Source organism: Tachypleus tridentatus, chromosome 8, assembly GCF_004210375.1.
Source record: "Tachypleus tridentatus isolate NWPU-2018 chromosome 8, ASM421037v1, whole genome shotgun sequence".
Classification (NCBI taxonomy): Eukaryota; Metazoa; Arthropoda; class Merostomata; order Xiphosura; family Limulidae; genus Tachypleus; species Tachypleus tridentatus.
In genome coordinates this window covers 107034903-107049674 of record NC_134832.1, presented here as the reverse complement: position 1 = coordinate 107049674, position 14772 = coordinate 107034903, and the positions used below count along the sequence as shown (strand labels likewise).

Genomic DNA, 14772 nt, shown 5'->3' with positions numbered 1-14772 from the left:
TCAGGTGTTGATTTCCTTAAATGGACATAGCAGATAGCCCGATGTGGCTTTACTATAAACACATACCTACGTAAACAGCCCAGGAGTAACTTAATGCCTATTTGAACTCACGATACTGCAAAATCTATAAATTACCACAACCCAAGAAACATCTTCAGGATAGCAGTACAGATTTTAACGCCAATTGCGTTTTGAAGGAAGTCTACTTTCTTAAAGTGCTCACGTTCTTTGGAATATAAGTGCTTATGTAAAGACTTATACAAATTAGTTAAATTAATAACACGATAAGAAAGAAGAAAATGTGAATAAGGTACTTCCTGGTAAAGGTAAGAACGTTATAAACAGCATTTTCTATATCTTTGGCTTCAGCGAATACTTTCTAAAATCCCATCTGCTATTTTATCAGCTGATTTTTGTCTCTGTTTTATCGATGCTGCCGGTCCAAGATAAAACTTCTTTTGAATACAGTAGAATAGTAAGATTATTGTAAGAAAGATTGTTTCAATATGCTTTCTAACGGAATACGTGAATTAGTTGAAGTACAACTGATAAAACATCTTTCTTTTACACTCTCTGTGTTTTTAAGCCTAATAAAGTATAGAAAACTATTTAATAAAAGTTCTTCATTCATTAATTATTTTTAGAACTGGTTGAATAAAACAACAAAATGCCAAAATTCTAAATCTGATATTGAAGGTTGACAATAATGAATTTCCAAATAGTAAAAGTTCTGTCTCTTGGATCTAGGTTGAAATGTTGACTTTTGAAATATGTTCTTTTTTTAATCCCATAACTTTTGGTGAAACGCTTAATTATCTCTTCCCAAAGTTATTCAGTTTTGTTTTGTTTTTTCCAGTGATATTTGTAAATGTTACACTCTCACTTGAAATCCGTGATGGATTAGTTAAGATGAAAGCGAAGAAAAGCACACTTGAAGTCAAAGTCAAGCGTGAGTTTAATCATAAATGTTAGGTGCAAGTGTGTAAATAGCTTTCAGTAATTTGAAATTTTATCAAAGAAAAGTCAAGTCCAATATAAGCTATTATTATAAATACCTGCGAGATCCGAGAGCAGAGAGAAAGAGTTTTCAATTTAAACCTTGTAATTCAAGAAATGTTGAAAACGAGAAAGTATTTTTCCAAAATGTTTATGTTTCTACTCTTTTAGTATCTGTAAGAAGAAACTATTTATTCTGTATCACACATAGCCATTCGTACAATAGCTTCGACAAAGCAATGCAAACAAGAGACATTTTTCTCTGACCATTAACAATTAAGGCAAGGTGGGTAAAAAACTATTATTCATTTATAATAAATGTAAACAAAAGTAAGAGAAAAGGACGTGAAAATCGAGTAGTTTGGAACATTATAAAGAAATACAACATTTTGGAAAAAAAAATCCAAAATGATATGTATATATACTTCATCTTTTAATGCTTGGAATATGTTAAACGTGATAGCACATGCTCCAAAAGAGCCGTACGTAAATAATTATTTCGCAAACATACAAGCTATAAGTTTTATCTGTTTCACCACAAAACTCGCATTGTGTCGCTGGTTCTTTACCTCGTTTTATGTTTAGACTCACACTTTGTTACGGACATTTCACAAGGAATGGTAACTTAGGAAAAATTACTTTTACATGATGGCGCTTTACTTTTTATCAATATGAAATAAGATATTTTCCTGTGGGGGAAATGAAACACTAACATCTTACCCTGATAAAGACAATGAAAAATTTGTATAAGCCTATCCTGCATGAAGAGCAAAAACTGTTTTGTATTTTCCTAATTCGACAATGAAATCTGAAAAAGTAATCTGAAATGTAATTTTTGCTAATGAACTTAATAAACAGTCATTCTGGTTGTGTTTTATGCCTAATGAATATCAATTTGCTAAAATAACGCCAAATGATCATTTTCCCTTTCGATATGACGTAGAATAAAATATTAAATATAGGCATGCGCAGCACCGTGCCAGTGACGTAACTTTTATTCTTACTGGTTAAAAGAATTACAAAGAGCAGTGCAAAGATATGGACATTTATAGGCTATACAGGTCATATATATACATATATATGAAGATTTTCAGATTTGGCATTTTTAACTTACAGAAACAGTGTTTGAAGTTTAAATCGTGAAAACATCAAAACAGTAGCAGCAGTTTTTGTACCTTTTTCACTTGACATTAAGTACGCTCAGTTCGTATCCAGTTAAGCTGTGAATTTGATTCTAATTACTTATCACAAAACCTAAATACGAATTGGTCAGTTTACAAGTAAGTGTTTCGTAATTTGGAATGCAAACTAGTGGGATATTTTTACGCAAATGATTCATAAATATTACTATCGACTGTTTGTATATGTGGATTGTAGAATACTTTTTCTATTTAGTAAATGGACAAAGATTTCCTTTGAAAAATTAAAACAAATTTTTTAGTGGATGGAACAAGAGGGAACTTCTTTCAACAGCGGAAGCTACAGTTAATGCTGCTCAATATGTTCTTCTCAAAATTTATAGTGCTGTTCTTAAGATAATGAACATTGTGAGTCTTGAGTTTTTTTGTTTCTTTTCGCACATTCGCTACTCAAGCACTATCAGCCATAGTCATTCCTAGTTTTGAACTGATAGACTATAGGTAAGACACTTAGTCAATAGCACCCACCGCCAACTCCTAGGCTACTCTTGCCTGACCAAATAGTTCGATTTGGTCGTCATTCTATTACACACTGACAGCTTAAAGTGTGAGGCGCACTTTTTTTTTTACTTTTGATATTGATACGCGAACACGTGACCCGAAGATCCATAGTCTGGGACGTTAATCACTGGCCATGATCGGGCCACGGTTCTTTGGTTCACAAAGCTATTGGTCCTACTGATAACCTGGAATAATAAAAGACAGTTTTAGATTACTAATCATATATGAATATATATATATTTACTTTTCAAAAATTTTCAGAACATCATTTGTCACAAATATATTAGTTTAAAGTAGTTCTCATCTGAGAGTCTTTATACTCTAAACTTGTTTCAGAAATTAAAATTAATATTTGTGTAAATATCATTCATTACTTTCATTATGTTATTTTAATCTGATGTCAAGATTTCTAAGTAGTGTCATCAGCTGTAGTTCAGCGTTACGAATCACGAAAGACATAGGTTTTATTTTAATGTATTCAAGATGGCGGTGAAACCTATTAAAAGACGTTTTAATTTTAAAGTAGTGTTTAAAATTTTAAGTCTTAATTTGTCGTTTACTTAATATTATATTTCAGCATCTAGTTGTCAGCATATTTAAACTATCGGAAATTTTCGAACGTAGTAGTTATTGTTCAATAGTTCGTTAAGACTGCTTACGGTGTATCTAGGGTTTGATTATTTTACATTATTGTCGTGATATATATATGTAAATATATATACCCCTCTCTATGTATATATTTTATTTCTGGAGTCTAATCCTACTTAATTTTACTTTTGCCATGGTGTTAATGTCATATTACTGGTACTGACAAGGTTATTTAAGTGGATTTTAAAGTTGGCTTTGAAAAAAAGAACAATGTTAATTAGAATCAGGTTATTAAGGTTGGTTTAACGTTTAATTGAGGCTGCAGTGATATTTCATATCGGATTACAGGGATCAGTTTGATGTTTAATTGAGGCTACAATGCTAATTAGGATCGGGTTTTTGCTGTAGCACATTATATTCTAATATTTAGGTCAAACTACAGAATCTTTTTGAATTTAACTAATTAATTACTATCGCAGTTTCATTAACTTTGGCTAGTGCAAGAAATAGGTTTAATTTTTGATTGCAAATAACGTGAAAAATGGAGATATAAATATTATAAGCAAATTTCTTGTGTTTATAACGTAGTTTCTCCAATATCATAAATCTTTGGCATCTGACCTGTTCTGTATTTTCCATTCTGTTTCGTTTCGTACTTACCTGTTCTTGTAGGAAGAACTTCTTCAGGTGTTTCTCATCGAAAGTTATTACTCTGGAACAACAACAATTAAATAAATCTGTATTCTCGTTGCATTATACTCACCAAAATCTAATGTGACACATTTATATCTATGTTCATCTTCCTATTATGAAATAAGTCGTTCAAGAAATATTTAGTAAAATCTTTCGGTTTCTGAAAAGGTAAGTTAACGATTCAGTTTAAAGTTTTTCGTAAATAGCATCTTCACAATAACGAAATATAATAGACGTTTCTTAAGCACTTTGTAAAAATGAAAGATTATATTTGTAAATATTTAGTGAAAAACTGTTAACTGAGAACTAATTTTTGTACAAAATCATACTGTTGATATGCTAGCGCCATCTTATAGCTAAAATTGAAACTATCAAACTTCCATTAAAGTTGCTGCACCGGAAGTTCGGCGCGACGGAGGCTTGGAGTGCATATAAATAGAGTTCGATTCTGTGGAGGAAGGTGAGATCTTAGAAGTTGTCGTCGTAGGTGCACTAGACGTTTCCATCATTATTGCTGTTACCTGGAGATCACTTCCCGTACCAGCTTTAGGGGAAGTGGTGATGTTGATACTTGTACTAAGTGCTGGGCTTGGGGTAGTGGTTGTGGTTGTCATTGGGATAACCGTTGGGATACCAGCACTAGCTGACGAAACCTTGAGAACAGCACTCATTCCATTGACACTACCTAATAGGCAATAGAAAGAAGAAAATCAGCGACATCTAATTCATCAGGTTTTGGTATATTTTGTAATATATATCATGTAACGATGTTCACTGTGTCGGGAAGAGGAGTGTTATGAGATGGAGTACGCTGTGCAACGGAGTTCAACTAATGTCTTTATTTACAACGCATCTTGATATCTTACAACACTATATTGTTTAATTTAATACATAATAAAATATATTTAAGCATTGATGTTTGAATTTTGAATGTCGAAAGTTGGAAAACTATTGTTAACCAGATTATCTAATAGCTGTGATAAAACTCGCGTTAGTCTACATATTTTTCTTAATTTATTTATTGCAATCTTTAACAGCTAAGTTAGACTGTAGACAGTTTCCATATTTGTCCGTCACAAATTTAAAGTTATGCGAATTTTTTTTTACCTCAAGGTGTTTCAGTTATAAATACTACTTGAACTCTAAATGATCAATGGAGTGAATTGCTTTGTGTGCTGAAACTATTTGTGTCATGAACTGCGTTAATAAAACTTTCGCCAGCTACATCACGGTTTAAACTGTTCAAGACACAAAAACGCATCTTAATATAAAATCAAAACTTACATTTGCCATTGTAAAAAAAAAAAAAAAAAGATCACGTCGCTGTGTAAAGCATTATATCGCTATAGTGAAATACTGTTGTATGCCTTTCAAATTACCTTCGCCATCAGAGCATAATGAAAGTGTATGGGTAATAGCTTTTCTGGTGTCTAATACATGAGTACCTTTAATGTCAACGGCGTTTCCCTCTGACGAATAAATGTGGTATTTATATTGCTAACGTCAGAGAATGTAAGTCACCACTTTTAGTTTTCTTCATTAGATGATTTTAGTGTAATCTTTAGCATCAGTGATAAAAATAAGACTGCTTAATATAGTTCCTAAATGTTATCAGTTAATCACGCTGTATCACGTACAGTCCTGTACATATATAGGGTTGTAAGTCTTTTAACACCCTTAGAAGTGGACTTGTCAAGCATTAAATTGACTGATAATGGGTTTCGTATAATACTAATTGTCATGAAACGACCTTTTTTACACCCTTAGAGGTGGATTTTCAAGCATTAGACTAACCGATAATGTTTTTCTTTGTTATTATAATTACCATAAAACAAGACTCTTTTCTGTTGAAGTTTAGGAAGAGTTACGTGGCACAGGTTATCCTAGTGGTAAATGTATGATTTCGGAGTTGGCGACCTCGGTTCGAATCCATGCGATTCCCTCCCTTCTTCTTTAAGCTGAGAGTGTGTTATGAGAGTGATGTTAAAACATGGGTGATAGGGTGCTACTGACTGCTTGATTTTCTTGTGGTCAACAGCTCAAAATTAGGATCAGTTCTATACGTACAAGTATTAAACATTACCATAGTAAACTATAAATATATTCAGAAGTATACACTGCTTGCGTTGTCAGACTCAACCACTTATTTGAGTAGAGCTTCGAAAGATGAAAATAGGAAAAGGGAAACTAAAACTTAAATTTTTTTAGCATTTAATAGGCAAAATGTAAACATTGTGAAATTAACCTAAATACTAGCTGGTCAAAAGTTTAAGATCATACCAAAAAAAGTCCAAAACAGGGTAGGAAATGCCCAACAAAAGGTCTCAGTAGTGCGTTGCACGGCCGTCATTGCGAATAACTTCAAACATTCACTTTGACATGGTCAGTTATGAGCATTTGCAGAAGGCTGGCTGGAATGTTATTCCAAGTGGTGAAGGTTGCTTCACGAAGATCATGCACTGTTTGGAACTGACGTCCATTTCTGTAGACTTCCCTTACCATCCACCCCCAAACATTTTCAATGGGGTTCAGTTCGGGCGAACACGCAAGATGGTCCAAAAGAATCACGTCATTCGCCATGAAAAATTCTTTTGACCTGCGGGCATTGTTAATTGCAGCGTTGTCCTGCTGAAAGATTCAGTCATGTCCACACAAGCGAGGGCCTTCAGTCAATAAGGATGCTCTCTCTAACATGCCAATATAGCCAGCTACTGTTTGACGCCCCTGTATAACCTGAAGCTCCATTGTTCCATGGAAGAGAAAGCACCCCAGATCATGATGGAACTCCTCCACTGTGTCGTGTAGAAAATGTCTCTGGTGGGATATCCTTATCGTGCCAGTAACGTTGGAGGCCATCTGGACCATCCAGGTTAAAGTTTTTCTCATCAGAGAACAAACCCTTCTTCCACTTTTCTATGTTCCATGTTTGGTGTTTCTCAACAAAGTTTAACCGAGCTGTTTCGTGGTGTGGAACGAGGCGTGGAATTTAAAGACGTTTACGGTTTTTAAAGCCTTTCTCTCGTAGATGCTGTCTTATTGTTCTTGAGCTGCATCCTGCGTCCGTAAGGGCCTTAACCTGGTCCGACGATCGGCTGGTTTCTTGCCGGACAATCAGTCGAATCCTTCTACTCAACGCCAGAGAAATTTTCTTGGGCCGACCATTTGAAATTCTCGTTCCGTATCCCTCAGGATCTTTTAAAACATTTGCAACACCAGTTTTACTACGCCCAATCTCACCAGCGATGGTACGTTGATAAAGACCTTGCTTTTGCAGCTCGACAATTCTGCCATGTTCAAACTCTGTCGACTTTCTAGCCTTTGCCATGTTTTCACCCCATGTAACACAGGAAATATCAGTGGGAGATGTTTACAACGCTAATGCTTGAACACAAATGACTAAATTTTGTTACGTGTTTACCGTTTAACGCTTCGTTTCAGTATGGTCTTAAACTTTTGACCAGCTGGTATTTAGGCTAATTTCATAGTGTTTACATTTTCCCTATTAAATGCTAAAAAGTTTTTATTTTTATTTTCCCTTTTCTTATTTTCATCTTTCAAAGCTCTACTCATTAAGTGGTTAAGCCTAACAACGCAAAATGCATATTTTTCTTTATGTTTATTGGCCTTAAGATATTGGCCAGCAGTGTATTTAACGCTACGTTTTGTTAGAGGTTGGTAGTTCCAAGCTGACATACTGGTAAAATGTATTGTTATGTACTGTCTAGTTATACGCATGTGTGATGTAACAATTCCTTAGATGGTAGAACATTAGGTGTTCCATTTTATGACGATAATTGTTAAATATAAGTTGCCAATTCTATACATACAATAATTAAGAGTGTGAGTAAGTAAGTTTTGAATTTCACGCAAGGTTATACGAGGACTATCTGTGCTAGACATCCCTCATTTATCAGTGTAAGACAAGAGGGAAGGAAGCTAGTCATCACCACTCACCGCCAACTCTTGGGCTACTCTTTTACCAACGAATTATACGAGTGGTGAAACATTATGACGCCGCCATGGCTGAAAGGGCGAGCATAGTTTGGTGTGATGGGGAAATTGAACATGTGACTCTTAAATTGAGAGTCAATCCCCCTAAGCACTTGGCCATGCCGGGCCCAATTATGAATGACGTGTTACATAAAAGTAGATGTTATGACTTACTGAAGTATAATATTACAGTAATTATGAGTGACAGAATAAATACAAGTAAATCATATGACTTACTGACACATAATATTAGGGTAATTACGACATACTGATTACTTCATTGTGGCAGACATTGTATAATTTAAAATTAATTAATAATTATTGTAATAATTAATGTGATTTACTCAGCATTTAGTGGCAGGGTTTATAACTTAGGTAATATATGGTGATAATTATTGTAACTTATTGACTTCATTTGATATAAATGAATTACTGAGTTACTCACCTTATGATTGTGGTTAATTTTAGAAATTGTTTGTTTGTTATTTAGCGCAAAACTACACAGTGAATTAGTCGCTGTGGGTATTTAGACCCGAATTTTAGAGTTATAAGCCTTTAGGCTTACCGCTGAGTTATCGGTGTGCAATCTTAGAAATGAATGACCCAGTTTATAGTAGCAGATATCATCAGATACTAATTTATTCAGTTAAAGACGGTAGTTTTTATCAACTTCATTACAGTATGTTATTAGGTAATGGGAATGACTTAGTGATGATATTTTGGGTGGTCTACTGATGGTGAATGATGTTATGTTGTGGACAACGTTCTAGATGACATAGTGACAAACCAAATGATGGCAGGTGTTCTGATAGACATATTGATCATTTCGCCATTTACTGCCACAGTGTATGCTAATAAATAATATGAGTTACTTATAATATGGTGGTACACCGAAACTGGCCTTCTGACTAAATTATGGCGGATTAATAATTAACCATAATACTAAATAGGTGCGTGAATTTTTTATTTACCAAGAGAGCATTCTTAGTGTCCCATAAATTCTATATTTGGTGGCTGGTATCATATCATAATGATTCGGTATTAGTGGCTTTTGGATTTCGTTTTGATATATTCGACTTGTTCATTCACTGTTTGATTGTAGGTACATTGTGAGCAATCTACAGATGGAATATATAATATAAGGTATTTTAAATGTGTAATTAACAATACATCAAGAAATGATGTTACGTTTTTGGTTACAAAACAGTTATAAGTATTATGGTTATCTGACTTATGGTAGTTTTGCTATCGTATCTGTTTATATATCTAGATCACTGGATTTTTGAGCCATTCCCAAAATATTTGAAAAACAACTATCAATAAAAACATTTGTAAGATGGCGCGAAAAAAATGGGCTAATTCGATTTTGGAACTCTTAGGTTTGATTAAAGTGATTTATTCTTAAATTGATACCAACATGTAAAGAGCCATCCAAGGTAAAAATTAAAACTTCTTTAAATTAAACTTCTAAACAAGGATCAGTCTTTTATTCATCGTGGGATCCCGGATTTCCGAAAAATGGATTCTCGGAATTACATATTACTTGACATGACATGTAATTGGGGTGGGGGTAGGGATTTGAAATACGTATCAACGTTCAACTTTCAAAAACTTCATAAGAGGTTCCCATATAGGGTTTCAAGAGAAATTTGGAAGTTTCATTGCACCAAAATTGGTAGGGATATTTAAGTGACCCTGTGAAAGAACTATATATAAATATTTCACATTGGGATTGTTTAACTTAATATAGAATCGGGATCGACAGCGTAAATATCTTAAAAACTGATAAAATAACATGTTAATGGCGATTTAAAGCAATGTGTTGATAATTTTGTGTATAGTGGATGGCATCGTGACCTACTAACATACTATATATTACATGATTCAGCCTACCGTCCAACTACAGTTGAGAAAGACCTTGTATTCCCTTTCCCACCCGTTAGACAAAATAAAAACATGTGGTGGCCAGTCGATCGCCACAGTGTTACTACAAGTATATAAATTATATAGGTTTATTTTTTTCAGAAACGAAACTGTATTTAAAGATGGAGTAAAGGGTTATGAAATATTATTTTGATGTAATTTATATGCAAAAAACGGCTCGTTTGGGCTGAGAAAACACTTTACATAGAAGAGCGAACAACGTTTCGACCTTCTTCGGTCATCGTCAGGTTCACAAAGAAAGAGGTAACTGACCGGAAGCTGACCACATGTTTGAAAGGGGTTGTGTAACTGTGTGTCGAAATGTAGAGGGCGGTATTAGATGTTTGAATATATAATTTATTATATTAATATAGGTATAAAGGCGTTCCTTTATATTGGTTTATTTTGGGTTTAAGTTGTTGTATAAGTAAGGCTTCTTTAATTTTACGTTTGTTTATGTTTGTTTCTTTATTTAATATTTGAGTGTTTTTTATGGTTATGTTGTGTTTATTTGACTTGCAGTGTTCGAAAACGTGTGAAGGTGACTTTTTATGTTCTTTGAATCTGGTTTCCATTTTTCTACTTGTTTCTCCAATATAGAAGTCGTGTCAGTTATCACATTGTATTTTATAAATAATGTTGGTGTGGTGTTTGTCAGTGTAGTTTTTACATAGTATAGACCTCAGTTTTGTGCCGGGTTTTGAAAAATTTGGTATTAATTGGAATGTCATATTTTGTTACTAATTTTGCCAAATGTTGGTTATTTGTTTGCTGATGTCGGGAATATATGGTATACAGCAGTATATGGTTTCGTGGTTTTTGATTCGTGAGCTGTATTTACTTTAGTTGGTTGATTTTGCTTTCTGTCTAGGTGTGTGCGTATAATGTTTTCTACGGTTTGTGGAGGAAACTTATTGATGTTGGTGAAGTATTGTTTTATTTTGTCTAATTCATCGTTAATTTTATCTGGTGAGCATAGTTTTATGGCTGTGTTTATTTGGTTTCTTAGTATGTTGAGTTTTTGTGTTGTTTCATGTGCTGAGTCCCAAGGAATGTATAGTCCAGTATGGGTGATTTTTCGGTGGATTTCTGTTTGAAATTGTGTATCAGTTCTTGTAATTTTGAGGTTAAGAAATGATATTTGATTGTTTTCTTCCTGTTCACATGTGAAGTTGATGTTGGGATGTATAGAGTTAATGTGATTGAAAAAATTAAATATGTGTTCTGTAGATTTGAATCCCGCAACCGTGTCATCTACATATCTATACCAGTATAGTGGTGGATGTAATGCTGTGTTAATTGCTTGTGTTTCAACTTGTGTCATAAAAATATTGGCTAGAACTGGTGATACTGGGTTGCCCATGCTTTGGCCGTTTGTTTGTATATAGTTTTGGTTGTTGAACATGAAGTTTGTCTTTATCGTGGTGAATTCTATGAGGGTTGCTAACTGGTTACTGGGAATTTCTATAGTTGGGTTAGGGTCTCGGATATAGAGTTCTAAGGCTATCTTGCAGGCTTCAGTGGTTGGAACTTCTGTAAAGAGGGATATAACATCGAAACTGGCCATTAAGGCTTTATGATTAAGTTGATTTAGATTAGACTTGAAATTAAAAGAGTCTTTGATAAATGAGCTGGCTGATGTTACATATTTGGAGAATGCCCATGCTATGTATTTACCAAGGTTGTAATTAAACGATTCATATGTGGACATTATTGGTCGTAATGGACAATCTGGTTTATGAGGTTTGGGGATGCCGTATATTTGCGGTGTGCGTGAGTCGGTTTTACGTAGGTAGGAATAAAGTGTTTGTGAAATGGTGTTGGCTTTTTCATTTGTAGTAGTAATTTGTTCAGTTGCGTCTCGTGTGTCTTTGCATATAAATTTCTCAATAAGTGGGTTTCTCGTCATCACTGATTTTGATGTAATATGTGTGCAGCAAATGCCTTGCAGTTTATTTGGTTTTCACTATTTTCACTAAAATTCATTTTTCGTGAGAAGGAAAAATTAACAAATAGATATTTTCTAAGCGAAACTAAGATAATATTACTTTTGCTATTTAGTAAAATGGTGTTGTATATATAACAACACACCCAAACAATAAAATAACGATAAACGCATTCCATATATATGACGTTACCAGGATTTGTTAGGTGCAGACGTATCGAAAATTGTGAAAGCACACTTTGCAGCATATTATCTCATTTCATTAGATTTATCTTGACAAAAATAAAATCATTATGTTTTGACGGCATGAGTTCACTCCCACTGCAATATATTTATATTTGTTGTCAAATCTTAACTTCAGATAATTTATCCAATCTTCACCTATTACTTGTTTAGCATAATAGTTTATTTAAGTATTTATCTTTTGCACTTTGTAAGTGATCTTGAAAAGGCAAAAAGCAACAGAAAGGACCCAGACAGCATCTAAAACAACACAACAACCAAAGCACCAAAGAAAACTAATTTATAACTAAACGAGACCAATTTTGGAGTGATAGCATATTATGCTTGGCAAAAGGCGAGACATTCCAAATGACGTCCTTACTTTCCCCTTTATAGAACACTTATAACGAAACGTGGATGTTCAGAGAATGAAAATTACATAGAAAAAACATTTAAGAGCAGTTTAATAGGTCACTATCAGGATAAGACTGTTTTTTGAAACTAAAATACGTGTATAGTTCTATTATGAAAGTAATTATGATTGAAACAGAATGGTTTTTATTCTTACTCATTTTGTATCTAAACAATGATACCACTATGTTTTTCCACAATTATTTCTTCACACAGAAATCTATGTATTGTACGAGTCCCACGTGAAGATTGTATATATTCTGTTAAAACAACACACCCTAGTTTTGTAAATGAAATATTTTTAGGTCTAATGACCTGAATATTTTACTGTACTTTATGTATTCCCACACTGAGGAGTACAAACTGGTGAACAAAACGAATGTATGAACAATTGCAAAATATTTGGTGAAAAATAGGTTCAACACTTTCACTTCACTTTCTAATGGTAAGTTTGTATATTAGGCAATGATGTGGTATATTTTCATCTTATATCGGCGGTACCCCAATTGTGGGTTGTGACCCCATGTGGATCGCGAGAAGGCGATTAGAGCTAAGCCTACTTTTGACCTGAATTAAAAGTCTTTGAAAATCTCGCTGTGAATGTGTTGATTGCCAGGATGCTTTGGTTTTTGTATTTTATATTGTGCCATTTAGAGTGATTTGGTTGTTGTGTTGTTTTTTGGATTCCGTCTAAGTGCTTCGGTTTTTGTGTTGTTTTGGATGCTGTTCACGGTGCTTTGATTGCTGTGTTGTTTTGGATGCGGTCTAGGTCCTTTAGTAACTGTGTTGTTTCACGTACTTTCTACGGTGCTTTGGTTGTTGTGCTATTTAAAACGCTGACTGGGTATTTAATTGCTATGTTGTTTTGGATGCTCTCTGTGGTATATGAGTATATTTGAAAATAAGTTCATATAAACAAATTTAGAAAGCGCTATATTATATGCCGTTGTGGGTGACTGAACACGTTTTATTGTGTTTGTTTGTTTTTCAGTTTCGCGCAAAGCTACACGAGGGTTATCTGCACTAGCAGTCCCTAATTTAGCAGTGTAAAATAAGAGAGAATGCAGCTAGTCATCACCACCCACCGTCAACTCTTGAGCTACTCTTTTACCAACAAGAACGAGCATGCTTGGTGTGACAGGAAATATAACTATTACGGAAAGACTCTGGTGAAACCATAACTTCAAATAATTTATTTTATCTTTACGTATCATTATTTATTTTAGTGAATCACCTATTTTATTTAAGTGTTTATTTTTGTGGCCCGGCATGGCCAAGCATGTTAAGCGACTCGTAATCTGAGGGTCGCGGGTTCGCATCCCCGTCGCGCCAAACATGCTTGCCCTTTCAGCCGTGGGAGCGCTATACTGTGACGGTCAATCCTACTATTCATTGGTAAAAGAGTAGCTCAAGAGTTGGCGGTGGGTGGTGATGACTAGCTGCCTTCCCTCTAGCCTTACACTGCTAAATTAGGGAAGGCTAACGCAGATAGACCTCGAGTAGCTTTGCGCGAAATTAAAAAAAACCAAACCTGTTTATTTTTGCATTTTCAAGATCATTTAAGAAGAATAAAACTTTATTTATAACCAGATAAGAACAATATTGAATTAACAAAGTATAATTTATTGTTGAAATATACACATTTATGAAGTCTCTAAGATTTTGTAGTATTTTATTTTATTTTTTGAAGTACCCTCACAAAACACAATATTTTAATATTATGATTGTTGACTAGCCACGAACATAACAGCAAGCATTACTCAATGCTTTTCTAACAGGAGAAAAGTGCAACAAAATCTAATTTTAAGCATTCTACAACAGAACATCAATTATTATAGTAAATAATGCTAATGATTGCAATTAGCTAATTTTACGTGTGAATTTTCCAGTGCAAAATATTGTGAAAAAAAAAAAAGATAGAAATAATTTTATTAAGCGCTTAACAGATGGCACTACTAGAAGCGAAAATTTATCAGACGGTGAAAGTTAAAAATGGATATTATGCAGATAGGTAACAGAAGTTATCTGAAAAATGTTTTTTACCTGTTAGCTTCTTTTCTAAATATGCTTGTTTTCTCTGAGATTAAATAAAACAGTTAATTTTAGCTGTGTTTTACTCATTTTAACCTTCTTTTCTATGTTTTCGCAACTTAACTGGGTCATTTATCAAGACTATGTTTCTATTCGGATTTGACAACTAACTTTTATAAATGTGCTTATAAGCCAATAATTTGATTACTGCGAAATATCTTATTACGAATGACCAACAAGTCTGCATTCTTACTAATATCTCTAACGACATAC

The 14772-nt window shown here is 33.9% G+C and overlaps 1 protein-coding gene across 4 annotated transcripts in view; it reads right to left on the bottom strand.

The window, feature by feature from the left end:
- Window positions 1-1033: 1033 nt before the first annotated feature.
- The window catches only part of LOC143223151 (potassium voltage-gated channel protein Shaw-like), a 162928-nt gene continuing 149189 nt past the window's right edge, over window positions 1034-14772 (bottom strand). For 3 of the 4 annotated variants that reach the window (XR_013012686.1, XR_013012687.1, XR_013012685.1), the window contains exons 4-5: window positions 3945-4662; window positions 1034-2881 (exon numbers count right to left, since the gene is read on the bottom strand). Coding sequence is in view for 1 of the 4 variants with exons in the window: in XM_076450705.1 (XP_076306820.1) it covers window positions 4349-4662 (314 nt within the window). In the remaining 3 variants the exon portion in view is untranslated. Of the gene's footprint in view, window positions 2882-3030; window positions 4663-14772 lie in introns of those variants that run through there. The other variant, XM_076450705.1, reaches the window with a different exon arrangement.